General features: G+C 38.5%; 1 protein-coding gene across 2 annotated transcripts in view; it reads right to left on the bottom strand.

Annotated features, from left to right (window-relative positions):
• MED23 (mediator complex subunit 23) overlaps positions 1 to 14537 on the bottom strand; it is a 41361-nt gene extending 26824 nt beyond the window's left edge. The window contains exons 1-11 of one of the 2 annotated variants that reach the window (XM_068416658.1): positions 14387 to 14537; positions 10111 to 10142; positions 9914 to 10001; positions 9038 to 9162; positions 8781 to 8892; positions 7927 to 8025; positions 7262 to 7363; positions 6207 to 6276; positions 4907 to 5019; positions 3588 to 3683; positions 2981 to 2998 (exon numbers count right to left, since the gene is read on the bottom strand). In XM_068416658.1, the coding sequence (XP_068272759.1) occupies positions 2981 to 2998; positions 3588 to 3683; positions 4907 to 5019; positions 6207 to 6276; positions 7262 to 7363; positions 7927 to 8025; positions 8781 to 8892; positions 9038 to 9162; positions 9914 to 10001; positions 10111 to 10142; positions 14387 to 14446 (915 nt within the window). In that variant the 5' untranslated portion in view covers positions 14447 to 14537. The remainder of the gene's footprint in view (positions 1 to 2980; positions 2999 to 3587; positions 3684 to 4906; positions 5020 to 6206; positions 6277 to 7261; positions 7364 to 7926; positions 8026 to 8780; positions 8893 to 9037; positions 9163 to 9913; positions 10002 to 10110; positions 10143 to 14386) is intronic. The other variant, XM_068416667.1, reaches the window with a different exon arrangement.
• Positions 14538 to 14825: the final 288 nt, after the last annotated feature.

The raw sequence follows: 14825 nt of genomic DNA, 5'->3' as shown, positions 1-14825 counted from the left end.
AAAGAGTAAAATCATTAATACAATAGCTGCTAATTAAAAGTTTGTACAACTTTATAGAAATAAGATGCCTGAAAATTACCTCCTCTTTTGAATATTTCCCAGCCCAAAGAAATCCAAGTTTAACAAAGTTTTTCATTGTTTAGAGGACTGCAATACAACCCAGACTGCAATTATGCAAGCAAAAATGGCATTTTATTCTTCATGCAAGTCTGTACATACAGAGAAGGTAAAGATAGAAACCAAAATGTTCAAAGTGACTTAATGTCCTTAAGACATTACTAAAGCTCGATTTTAAGACCAACTGTAAGATCCCTAAACTGAATCTTAATTTGGCATGAGTGTATTAAGACACTTTGAACTGTTCATCATTTTCCAAAAACCAGATTGTTAAATACCTCAACAAATTATTTAAAAGATAATTAAGTATGGGGAGTATCACCCCAGCTAACAGCAGAATATAAATTGACATAGAATCATTTCGGTTGGAAAAGACCCTTAAAACCATTGAGTCCAACCGTAAACCATGACAACATACATGATAAAATACAATTTAATCTCTACTTTCTATACACCAGTTTAAACAGGTATACAAGAGAAGTTACTGTCCCACACAGAAGTACAAAGTAGCAAAAAATAAAAATCCCCAGACTCCGACAGAAGGAACATTTTGAAGTCTGTACTATTACATCTGGACTTAAAGCCATATACTTGATAAAGGTATTAGAAAACTTCATCCCACAACAAAGTCCCACAATAAAACTTAGAATCCTGAAAGGAACGTATGAATCTATAAACATATAAAATTTTACCTTCATTTTTCTCTCTGCAAGGTTAACAGGACAGATAGATTTGTACTTTTTCTTTTTAAATACAACTCAGAGATGGTTTGAGTGAACAGTTTTCTAACATAAGATCTGCTTAGTTAAGATTGAACCAGAAAATTTAATTGTTCATCTTAAAGAATATTTGAGAACTAGGACAAATTTGGCTGATCCATACCTAGTGTGTGATGCCAAAAGATTCAAATGAAGGCTCCAATCCTGCAACTGGATCTGTGTAAATAGTTGACAGGGCATACAAGCAGCTTCACATAAATAATTAATGATCATAAATAAATAATGATCATTGCTTTGAGGTGTTACTGTGTTTGTTTTGAAACAAACTTGGCACTCTTTGCATTTCTAAGTGTCTTCTATTATACTGACAATTTGTTCAGTTCTAATAATAAAATACAAAATTATCAGCCATTTTACTGACAGGATCAATATAGTTACACAACTTTGGAAAAGCATGCTACTACTTTTTGCCAGGTGGCTAACTTAGCAAATTAAACTATAACATGAAGTTAATTCATACCTAAAAGTGAGTAAAATTTTAATGTTTTCCACAGTTTTAAACAGAGTATATTAATGTTTAAATGGAACATTATTTCCTGTTCTATACCACTACACCACCCTACTCTCTATTTATATTTTTAACTCATGAATTTTCAACAGCCAACAATCTTTATGCTGGTGTAGTTGTAGTAGCACAGCTATAGTTCACGTTCTGTCAGCATTTCCTTTACAAGCTATGTTCTTCAAGTTTGTTCCTTGGCCATAAAAAGTCACGCCAGGTTGAAACTTTGTGTAGGAATTCCTATACTAGCAAACAAATTTTAAGAAGTATAGTTCAATATATTTCATTACTTCACTTAAATTTTCTTCAATTACTTTTAGAGGACAGTAAAGCAGGAGTTAAAAACCAGCCTTTTAACATCAATGTTTTTTGACCTGAAGGCACAGACCACCCATAGTTAGAAGAATAAAATGGGTTCAATATATTTTTTGTCTAGATCTTGCATTCTTTACCAGCTACAAGATGCATATAGGAATAGTCTGACTTATTAACTGAATGTAGACACAGAAGTAGACACAGAATACAAATACTACTCATTTCACCACTAAACCTAGCAGCTCATTTCCAAGGTTTAACATTTCAGCTGCTTTAAGTTTCAAATACAAAAGATTCTCGTATACAACACAGAGTACTGTTTGCCAAGATGTAGGAATCTGCGCATTCAAAAACATTGTCCCAATCCAGAAAGAGCACTGGTGTATGTCACTTACAATGGGAAATATACACAAGGTTTCAGGATCACGTAAATTTTATAGTCAAGTTACAAATCTGAAAAAAGTTTCTTAAATGGAAACACTGACACAACCTTCACTATAGTATTGCAAACAGCAACGCTATTTTATAAATCTTAAACAATGTTTTTTAAAGTAAGTGTGGAAGTGATTATTGTAACAAGGGATCAACTGTAAATATAATAGCCATAATTTCAAATTTCAAGAAGTCCACTTGGTTGATTTGCTCAGGCATTTATTGATTTATTTAAACAAGTAGTCAAATTTTAAGGAACTACTTTCCACGTAGTATTCCTCACTACCTTTCCTTCACCGAGCTTGGAGAATATTACAATTGCCTGTTTGGAAGTTTGTTACAGAGGCTTCCTATTGATAAGAAAATTCTACTAGCAAAGTTTGGTTGTTTTGGGTTTTTTTGGGTTTTTGTTTGTTTGTTTGTTTGATTGTGGTTTTTTGTTTTGTTTTGTTTTGTTTTAACAATGATGTATTTAAAGCTTTGTAATTTTATAATCAAGTGCAGTGGATGTTTTTCCACCAGCATAAGGAAAGAAATTTTGAACTAAGGATCTCTCCTCATCTGAAAATTCCAGCAAAGTAGAAGTTCTTATGACTGGTAAGGGAAATGGTAACAGTCCATTCCAACGAAAATTTTAGGACCAGAGGACCACTGACTGTCAGCCTTATGCTACATCTCTCATATTTCTAGAGATTTGTAGTGAGAACTTGCCCTTGACTAATGGTCCTGCCAATTTCAAGCCCTGACTGTACATGTATTCTCTAACTGGAATCAGTGGCTACAAAGCAGCCAGCGTATCGTTAGTCACAATACAACAGTAAGGTTGTGAACATACCTGAGCAATGTTCAAGGTCTAGAGCATTGGAGGATGGGCAGGACAAGACAGGACAGAACAAAAATAAAGGAAGAAAAAAAGAAAAGACAAAACAGTGACTATGAGGCCAGCCTCAAGGATCCCCAAGTCAGACTAAGCCCTCCCATTCTAAGGTATAAAAAGAAAAAAATGTAATAAAACAAAACCCAGCTTTTCACTATTCTAGTACTACAACATGCCAATATAACAGAGTACAACAATGCTTTAAAAACTAATGACATGAACAATAACGATTTTATTGTTTGAGCTAGCTCTCCTACTGTCTGTCAAAGGTGTACTTGAGGCTGGCCTTATAGGAAAAAAAAGCAATGCAAAAAAAAAAAATCATATTTTAAATCTCTACTTTTTCAATTTAACATTCATAAAGCAATATACAAATGATAGGAACAACAGTGTCCAATTAGCCTAATATGATCTCATAAAAAAAACAAAAATAAAAAATAAAAATAAAAAATTCACTCTCTGGATCTAAACTGTTTTGCTTAGTTAGCTATAGCAAAGAAAAGAGAAAAAGAATAGTGCAGATTCTATGCAGAATTAAATCACGTGTTACAGCACAGTACAGTACCTGCTTATTCAGACCTAGCATATTGCAGACCATATCCCTTGAATACGGTTGTTCCAGCACATATCTCAACAAAGCAGTCTGTGGCTCAAACAGATCCTTAAAAAAAAAAAAGCAATCACATACAAACATATATTGCCTCAAGATTATGTTTAATGCTGAGTTTACGTTTAACTGAGTTAAACAATGTAAGAATTAATCTTTAATTTATGCAGATATGTATTATCTGGCAAATCTTTTTGCTCATACCCCAAAGAAAGGAGGAAATAATCACAGCTCTTAAGAAGTGACAGACTTTATGGGGAGCAAGTAGAAGAACATTCTTCATCCAATAAAAAGATAGCACATTTTTTGAAACAGCCTTGAAATACTTGAAGACCGTCAAGAACTCAAAGGAAGCCAGGTAGACAACTGAGGAAGGACGTGACTAAGATCCATAAAAATCAAGAGGAGCAAGAAGAAAGCAGATATGGACAACTGCTCACTGTATCTTCCAATAGCTGAACCACTTTAAAGAAAAACGTTAGCTGAAGCTAGGTTCAAAACAAACAGAAGGAGCTGATTCCTCATGCAACATGAAGTTGAAATGTGGAACTCCTTGTCAAACGGATGTTGAGGATGCTAAAAGTTTACACAGGCTCAAGAGGAGACTGAACAAACATTTGGAAGAGGAAGGTTTAACTAAATATATAGAAACCAAATATGTCTCAGGAAACACCCAAAATGGTAATGAGTGTAGAGTGTGAACATTATATATGTCATTAGATATACTATCTTTAGATCCTTCCTTAGACACCTAGGATGTCACAGGGAATGGGATACTGGACAATGTGGATTTTTGTCCTGATCTTTTACAGTTCTTAAATTCTTTCAGTACACCACTATTTCACACTCAGACTTTTAAGTTTAAATAAGCTAACCTATATTTAACTTTGAATTCTAAAAGTATCTTTCCTATGGAATAACAAAGAGCACGGAAAAGAAGAAATTACCCTCCCATTCTCTTTCATCTCCCCACTGCTAATCTAATTTTTCAATCAATGCTCTCCTCTCACTTGCTCTCTCACACGCACACACCCACAAAGCACATTAAACACCTCTTGTTCTTCAGCATCCCGGACAGCAGTTATACCATGCACTATTTTAAAGGTCCTCCGTATACAGCTTGAAACCTTTGAAATACATAACAGAGTGAAAACATCTATGTCTTCAGTGTTAGCCTAGCTGGAACAATTCACAGTTGAAATTATTTTTCCCCCTAATGATATAAAAGCTTCAGATTTATTGAATATAACATGTTTAAGAAGCTTAATAAGGCATACCTTATCATATGGTAAGAGACCTTTCAAAGGAAAACGAAGGGTTGTAGGGTCCAGCTTCCATGAGTTACACATGGCACCTGAGTTATTTACCACAGGAAGAAGACTACAGCGACCTACATGCAATAAAACATTATAAATTCTAAAACTGAATTGTGATTCTGGCCTACCGTTTAATCATTCTGATGCAAAAACTGCCCTCAGCCACTTCTATGCTCTCCGTAAATTTCCACCATTTAAAGCTTTTTACCATAGGATTGCTTCAACCTGATTTTATTTTTCTAACTAATTTTCAGGTAATAAAATATCTAAGGAGTAAAATCCCCATTTGTTCAGATTAGGTTCCCAGAAAATAGAAGTATTGGTAACTATTAAACTAAAAGTGCCCTTTTAGATTACCAGAAGACTGTTCCATTGCCATTGCTTGACCTAGGGATTTAATTTTGGTACACTGACCCTTTCCAGAAAGAAAATGGTAATACTAATCTAAGTTACAAGACTTGTAAAAATTTGCATGTGATCCCTGTGAGTCATATGCATAAAAGCTATGCCACACTTTCAATAGAAGAATAACTACATGCTTCTGAAACACAAAATGTTTTGGAGCATTACAGATGAATCTACTTTCTTAATCCCTGCACTGAAGAAGCTCAGCTGCAATAAGCCTTGCTCAGATCTAAGATATAATGCAGCTACTTAATTCTCAAAGCAAACAGAAGATATTTTTATCTTTCCGAAGAAATATGCAACAGGCATCGCTACCAAAACAGCCAAATTTTAATCTTCAAATTTCTAGCAATAAATGAAGGTGAGTTTTTCTTTCACAGAAGAAGACAGCCAGTGCTCATCTGAGCTAGGAAATGTTCACACAGAAGCCTGCAACAATACGGATAAGGCTGAGCAGCTACAAAAGCTCCAATGGAAACTGAAGTCAGAAAACACTCCGTGACTAGCATAGCAGTGGATCTGTATTAATTCAAAATCCTTGAGCAGAGAAAACCTATGGTTTTCTTAATGTCTACTGTAGTTAGAAACTACATGGCCACATAACAAGTAGTACACTTCCACTACCAGCTTGTAGCAAAAAATTATTTGATCTCATCAATACGAATTTTCCCCTTCAAAGTAAAAACCGAAGAGAAGAAAGCCTGAGAACAAACTGACAAAAGTAAAGACACTACCTAAAACATAAGCTCTCAGTCATTTTGCTTAGATTAATATATGCCCCAAAAGGTTACAAGAAACAAAATAGTTCAAAATAAATTGATTTATTTTGAAGTCATTCATTAAGTCATTCTCTTACCACAAATGGAATTTATTCTTGCTGTAGGTCTGAAGGTATCCACAAAATCCGATACTAAATTACCTAGCAACTGGGTGAGAAGAGAAGAAAAAAGTAAGTTCAGGGTTTAAGTTGCAGATACTGATGAGGAATATTTAAGACTTGAAAATAGTTTATACATGTTATTAAAATATACAGGAAGCTACTAAAATAACTAGCTTCCTACATATTTCGACAAGTCAGAAAAATCATCCAGAACCTAAAACCACAAAAGGAAAAACATAACCTCAGAAAGAAGGGGCAGGAAACACTATTCTCAGTTTGCACTTGAATGAGAGTTTATATAATAACTGTTTCTCCTATGTGTACTATATTATTTCAGTGCATACTATTTAGTAACAGATGATTTAAGACAAGCTTTAGAATTTCTGTTCATAACAAATCTCTGTTTGCCTCTGGGTAACATTCCACACACACAAAGGATCTAGATTAGTACACTCTGGATTAAATTTTGGCTCAAAAGAAGTCAGTAACAGCTTTCCCATTAATTCAAGGGAGTTGGGATTTTATCCTTTTCCTGACACCTAGTTACTTGAACATAACACAAAATTAAAACCTGGATCAAAATTACATTCTTTTTGAAAACAGTGACCATTTTCATTGCACCAGAGCCCCAAATATTTTTGCATAACTGCATTTAAACAGAAAGAAAACACTGGTCAGCTATTTAAAGTGATTTTTCTTATCTTGAAGCCACAGAGAAAGCACAAACTGGTAGGTAAGCATGACCTGCATTTCCAAATGTATTTTAAAAAAAAAACAACTCAGTGCTTCAAGAGTTTTGAACATCAGGCCATGGGGTCAAAACTACATTGTCAATTTCATGCAAGAACACAGGGAGCTGCTGCTGCAATCACATCAAGCCTATATCTTAATTTACACACCTAAACACAGACCTTACTGGTGAGTAGAAGATTTTAAGTCTTCATTTAAACTTTGTTTTAAAAAAAATAAAAGTAATTTTGTTTTGTGTGGAACAAAACTCCAGATCACATGATTTGATATCATATCATTACCCAATGGGGAAGTTTTCCTTCAGGATATAGTTTTCTGATTTCTGTAACCGCAAAGTAGGCAGGTAACAAACATGCATTTCTTTCCAAAATGTAGGCTACAACCTATAAATAAAAAAATACATCAGTGTAAAAGACTTTGGATAAGGTAAACAAAGGCGTAGTCTGTCTACTACTCTGAGGCAGCCCGTGAAAATAGATATAAGAATTAAAATACATTTTATTAAGTTGTATTCTGATAGTACTACATTAGTTTAAAGCCTGCTTTTAACTGTGCAAGTGTACGTTAGACTGTTTAAGCCTAAGTAAAACTATACCTCTATGTCTGCCTACAAAGTACTGAAAACAATTATTGTTTTTATTCACCAAGAAAAAAATAAAGAAATTAACCTCAGTATTAGATCTCATACATCTTCTCTTAGGCAAGTAAAACATTGGCCCTAACTCTCCTGTTAGGGATTTTAGTGCTTATCTATCATATCCCCCAAAAGCTGTTTACTGTATAAAATGCAATTACAGAAAAGAATTAGAGCATATAGATAAGTCTTTGGTGTTGAACTGTACCAATTCTCAAAGAGAGCCATCCCAGCTATTAGAAACTCATTAATGACAAAAGAATGAGGCCTACCTTCCTCTATAGCGATAACATATAAAATTCAGATAGTTACCTCTCTTGCTGCTAAAAGCTGCTGTACAACAGCTGAGCTCACAGTGTTTGGAATTGTTAAGATTTTCTCTAGGATCACTTTCAACAGATCGCGCACACCCTAAAAAAAAGCACACAAATTAATGTTCCCAGATATTCTTTGTTTCTGGCAGAAAGATTACACAATCAATACGGTCAGACAATATTTTGACACAAACTAGCTGTTTGTTGCTGAGTGTCAGAAGACAGACTGCTCCTGAGAGTGCGAACATTAATGACATTAAACTCCTTACTGAACTTCTCAGTCTTAGGATACCGCAGACGAGAAAATAACTGTTCAAATTTTGACGTGCATCCAGAGACATCCAACCTAGAATGGTTCGTGCAGACTGACCAAAGTACAATGTTGTATTTCATGTTTTAACGTGCTCACCAATCCTGGTGGGGCGATTCTCTGCAAGACATGCATGGTTTCCTACTCCTACCCTGCCAAAGACTCAGCTTTCAGGACCTTTTTCCTATGTAGCAACAGAGGTCAGAGCAGATGTGAGAACTTCAGCCTTAATGCTTGACAGTATTACTTTTCCATGTGTACCACTTCTACAACTGCATTAGGGTTTAGCTTGTAACTGAAAGAGGGATGAAAGACGAATGTGTAATAGAGAAAAGAGTAGTAGCAGTTGCGTTGTCCGTACAGAATTACCTATTAAGGTAAAGCTCAACTATGAAAAAGCATTAGAACTGGTCTCACTGAATTGTTTTTTTTCTTTCATAATCAAAGCAAACTTTGAAACACTGCATGTCTCTGACATAAAATCATAAAAACAAATCCAAAAAACATGTCTTATCACAAAGAAAGGAATAGGGGGAAGATACCTTGTAGTCTACACCTCCAATAATCTTCCGGACCAATTTAAATGTTAATGCCCACAACTGTGTCCTTTCCCATTCAAGCGTATCAGAGTTTATCAGAGATTCACAAACCATCCTAGCAGAAGGAGACAATGCAACACTGAATGACAGATAACAAGCATGTGCTCTCCAGCACTAATTTTACAATGTCATCATACAACACCCTCCAATATTACAACTTCCATGTATCCTATTTATCAACTCATTCTGACACAGCTTACCTGGGTGGCAAAAGTCCAGTTTCTACTGCCATTGCTAAACAGTCATAAAGAAAAGAAATTCTTTTAGGACTGTGCTGACTATGAATGAATCTTACAATCCACTGGATGCACTGTTCGTGGGATTCCTGAAAAAGCAGCAGAGGGGAGAAAGAATGTATTTACAGGTAGTGAAACAAACTGTAAAATTCATATAGTATCCTACCATGAAGAAATGAAACTAAGAGAAGAACAAGATTACAAATGGTAGAAGTTGTCCAGTTGTCCAACATATCGTTTTCCCTACAAGTCTTTTGATCTTATTTTGAAGAAGTCCAGTTGCCCAGTATTGGAAACACCTCCTAGCTGAAACATTGCTTTCTATAGTCAACTTTGTTTTTCACATATAAGTCAGCACATAATAGAATAAAATAGAACTGTTCTATATTATTCTTTCCTTTTCAGTTATAATCAAATTCAGTGAAAACAAAGATGACCAGGTCTTCAATTACAGAAGAGTGTCTGGAGGTATCTAACTTTTGGAAGGTAATTTCTGAACATAAACATCTGTTTTCTTTTTTTTTTCCTGCTTATTCACTTCTACCAGAAATCCTGTAACAAACTACCTTTTTTTATTTCTTTACTGTTATACTTCCACATGCTTATCTTTATTTGAACTGCACACCAACCTCTGCTGAACAACTATATAATCTTATAAACGTCAAAACTGATCTTTTTTCTTGCAAAGTCTTCCTACATTCTTTTATTGCGCCATATCTGAAACCAGACTCTGAATGACTGGACACAGACCTTATAGCTTAAGTGTTTGTCTACTAGACACAGTTTCACTATACTAAAAAAGTATATAAAGTACATGTAAGCAACAAATTAAATGTTAACCTGGGAAAGGCTGCTCCAGAACTGTCTAAAAGCGCCCAGGCAGCTGATCAGTTTGGTTCTCTCATCTTCTGGAGTGTCCATAAACATACTAATGCAAATAAGAATATTATTTATTAGCAGTATCCACTGAAAGAGCACAAGTAGAGAAATACATGTATACATAAAGTCTTGAACAAATAAACTAACATTACACTCACCCAGGAAAAGCTTCTTCGATTACTTCTGTTTTCTGTAAGAGAAAACCCGCAAGTGAGCTATTGTGAAAATGTTTTCTATGAGTATCACACCAGGATAGAGCACAAAAGAGTAAGTCATACTATTATGGGACTGTATCAGAGACAGATATCTCTTCTGCTACGCTAGACTCTTTCAAAGTTGAGATTGCTTTGCTTTCTTATAAACAACATACGCTGTGGATCCAGATTAAGGCTTTTTGGTTTTTTTTTTCTTCTTATAAACACCTAGAGATTAATTTACTCCCCAAAGTTGGAGAAATTGTTCAATTCTGTTATTGCAGCTCTTTTTTCATACTTTGAAAAAATTAATATTTTTTAATCCCATTAAGTTTTCATCCTACTTATGTTCCATGGCACTCAGTTACACAAATCAAGTATATACAGTTACCCTCTCATCTGAGTTTAGATCCTTTGCTTTTTAAATTCCACTGAATATGGTCTCATACTAGGTGAAAGACTATGTAATTCCTTTTTTTTTCCCCTTTTTTTTTCTTCCCCTTCCCCCTTTTTTCTTTCGTTTTTTTAAACTCCATTTTGCTCAAAGGCTTCTATATCATTATTCTAATACATCAGCAAAGAGGTTCTGGAAAAACCTATCCTACAACTTTTTTTACCTTCTATAAGAATTTCATATTATACTCAGATACGATCTATAACTGACCACTATCTATTTTCATTTTTATATTGTAGAAATAAGAGAATGTAATAAAATAATTTTTCTGGCAATCCTTTTCAATTGTACCGCCTAGAACTGCCTGTCACTGCTACTCGTAGCTTTCTCACGAAGCAAAAGAGAAACTGATACTCATCTGTTCTGCATAGAAACTTCAGTAAGTTTCGCTGCTGTCCAGCAAGTCAGTGACAGAAACAGTGAAAGTAACAGCTTGCTATTTTCTCAGTTATGGCTTCAAAAATGCAATGAAATTTTATAAGTGCCTTTTTTTTGTTCCATGAAAATTTTAGGCAAGTAACATTGCTCAAAAGTAGGCCATGTGACAACACAGTCAAACCACAATGTTAAATATATGAAAACATAATCTGAACAACAGTGCCAAGAGGAGAAATCAATCAGGTACGGGCAATTACTATGCTACGAGCAACTTAACACCATTCAAAGAAAGGTACATAGTGCATTTTATAATGCAAACTTAGAAAGAAAAACCCAACCTTCTCTCTACTGAAATTCATCATACGGACATCATTTTCAATCACACTTCTCTATGAGGCCCACATATTCTTTCCAGTTCAGACAGTTTGACCAGCCTCTCCTGTCTAAAACGTCAGTCAGGCTCCTCTTCAGGACCTTATCAGCTATAGTCACCCCAGTGTTTCCGACCATGAAGTGTGCATATCTACCAAGAAACTTATTCATTTGTGCTCTGCAAAACAATGACTTAATGACCTAATGACCTCGGTTCACAAAGGGAAAGTCCTGTTTAATTAATTTGATATCCTTCTATGATAAGGTCACCTGCCTAGTGGATGAAAGGAAGGCAGTGGATGTAGTTTTTCTGGAGTTTAATAAGGCTTTTGATACTGTCCCTCACAGCACCCTTCCAGACAAGCTGTCCAGATACGGGACGAGCGGGTTCATGGTGTGCTACGTGAAGAGCTGGCTGGAGGGCAGAGCTCAAAGGGCTGTAGTGAACAGGGCTACACCTGGCTGGCGACCGGTCACCAGCAGTGTTCCACAGCATTCAGTTCTAGGGCCAGTCCTGTTCAATATATTTATTATATAATTATAATTATATATTTTATAATATATTATTATTTAATATATAATTATATAATATGTACAAATTATATTAAAATATATAATTATATATTTTATAGCATATTATTATATAATTATAATTATATAATAGTCCTTGGTGCTGTCTCTAGGCACATCGAGGATAGGAAGATCATTAGGGGCAGTCAACATGGCTTCACCAAGGGGAAGTCATGCTTAACCAACTTGATAGCCTTTTATGAGGACATAACCCGGTGGATAGATGATGGTAAAGCTGTGGATTTGGTCTATCTTGATTTCAGTAAAGCGTTTGACACGGTCTCGCACAGCATCCTCACAGCTAAACTGAGGAAGTGTGGTCTGGATGATCGGGTAGTGAGGTGGATTGTGAACTGGCTGAAGGAAAGAAGCCAGAGAGTGGTGGTCAATGGGACTGAGTCCAGTTGGAGGCCTGTGTCTAGCAGAGTCCCTCAAGGCAAGGGTCAGTACTGGGACCAGTTCTATTCAATCTATTCATTAATGACTTGGATGAGGGAATAGAGTGCACTGTCAGCAAGTTCGCTGATGACACCAAACTGGGAGGAGTGGCTGACGCACCAGAAGGCTGCGCAGCCATTCAGAGAGACCTGGACAGGCTGGAGAGTTGGGCGGGGAGAAATTTAATGAAATATAACAAAGAAATTTAATGAAATATAACAAGGGCAAGTGTAGAGTCCTGCACCTGGGCAAGAACAACCCCATGTATGAGTACAAGTTGGGGACAGACCTGTTGGAGACCAGCGTAGGGGAAAGGGACCTGGGGTCCTAGTGGACAACAGGATGACCATGAGCCAGCAGTGTGCCCTTGTGGCCAAGAAGGCCAATGGCATCCTGGGGTGTATATGAAGGGGTGTGGTTAGTAGGTCAAGAGAGGTTCTCCTCCCCCTCTACTCTGCCCTGGTGAGGCCGCATCTGGAATACTGTGTCCAGTTCTGGGCCCCTCAGTTCAAGAAGAACAAGGAACTGCTAGAGAGAGTCCAGCGCAGAGCCACGAAGATGATTAAGGGGGTGGAACATCTCCCATATGAGGAGAGGCTGAGGGAGCTGGGTCTCTTTAGCTTGGAGAAGAGACTGAGGGGAGACCTCATTAATGTTTATAAATATGTAAAGGGCAAGTGTCATGAGGATGGAGCCAGGCTCTTCTCAGTGACATCCCTTGACAGGACAAGGGGCAATGGGTACAAGTTGGAACACAGGAGGTTCCACATAAATATGAGGAAGAACTTCTTTACAGTGAGGGTAACTGAACACTGGAACAGGCTGCCCAGAGAGGTTGTGGAGTCTCCTTCTCTGGAGACGTTCAAAACCGCCTGGATGCGTTCCTGTGTGACATGATCTAGGTAATCCTGCTCCGGCAGGGAGATTGGACTAGATGATCTTTCAAGGTCCCTTCCAATCCCTAACATTCTGTGATTCTGTGATCAGTGATCTGGATGCAGGAGTTGAATGCACCATTAGCAAGTTTGCTGATGATACCAAACTGGGAGGTGCTGGTGACTCTCTCAAGGGACAAGAGACCTTGCAGAAGGATCTAGATAGACTGGAGCATTGAGCTACAATTAATGCGATGAAATTTAATAAGAACAAGTGCCAGATTCTGCACCTGGGACAGAGTAACGCCAGGCACAAGTACCAGGATGCGTGGGAATGGTTCAAAGCTGTGCCAGAAGAGGTTCGGATTGGACATTAGGAAGCAATCCTTTACTGAGAGAGTGGTCAAACACTGGAACAGGCTTCCTAGAGAGGTGGTTGATGCCCCAAGCCTGTCAGTGTTGAAGAGACATTTGAACAATACCTTTAATAACATGTTTTAACTTTTGGTCTGCCCTGAAGTGGTCAGGCAGTTGGACTAGATGATCATTGTAGGTCCCTTCCAACTGAAATAGTCTAGTCTACTCTAATGACCTACCGAACTACACATAATTTTGCAGGTACCATTGTGTGGGTGTATTTCCACAATTCACTCGCGCCATTCTGTTGGCTGAAGAAAAATATCTCCTCAAGACATTCATCTTATCATAGTCTGCTTTGAAACGTCTCGGTAAACTGCTTATTCTACAGCAAATTCAGCACACTAATTTGGCTTTGGTATGCAATCTGTCTCCCCGTTTTATGCCCAGTCCTACTCCGTGTCATCTTCCTCATAAACACTCAGCAGAGGGAGGATTTCAGCTCTGAGAAACCACCTCCCCTCCGCTGATCCCCGGGGTAACTCGGGACGGGCCCGCCGCCGGTAACACCACGAACTACCACCGAGGAGGACGGCAGCCTTCCACACCCTCGAGGGTTCAAGGCACGACGCGCGTCAGGAAAAAAAAAACAAACTCGTTCTCTCGTTTTATTTTCTTCAGGATCTCCCCCCACACCCCCGCGGGGGGAGCACGGCGGGCCGCAGGGCCCCGGCCAAGCCCCGGGCCCGGGCCGGCCTGCCCACAACGCTCCCCCGCGCCGCCGGGACGGACTCACCACCACCTCCTCGAAGATGCTCTGTAACTGCGTCTCCATAGGCACCATGGGGATCGCCATGGTGGCGGCCCGGGCCTCGCAGCCAAGCGGCGGCCCCCGCCGGGCCCTTTGTCAGGCAGAGACCGTGCCTCCGCGTCCCTTCTCCCGCCGGAAGCTCCGTCCCTGAACCCACCCCCCGGGAACCGACTGCTCGGTCTGGACGTTCCGCCGGCCGCAGCGTTCCGGGCGGCGCCGCCCGCCTCTCTCCGCCCGGTCCGGGGCTCGGCGGCTGCGGGCCCAGCCCCGGGCTCTGCCGCTGCCGCTGCCCCGGGCCTGGGCCCTGCCCCTGCCCTGGGCCCTACCCCTGCCCTCTCCCCGCGACTGGCGGCCTGGGAGCGCTGCCTGCGGGGGAAGAAAGCGGGATCCGAGGTCAAAGGAGGGAAAGCAGCTGCCGTTTAAA

Source organism: Nyctibius grandis, chromosome 1 (assembly GCF_013368605.1).
Source record: "Nyctibius grandis isolate bNycGra1 chromosome 1, bNycGra1.pri, whole genome shotgun sequence".
Taxonomy (NCBI): domain Eukaryota; kingdom Metazoa; phylum Chordata; class Aves; order Nyctibiiformes; family Nyctibiidae; genus Nyctibius; species Nyctibius grandis.
Note: the sequence above shows the minus strand (reverse complement) of the source record. Positions and strands in the feature narration are given on the sequence as shown.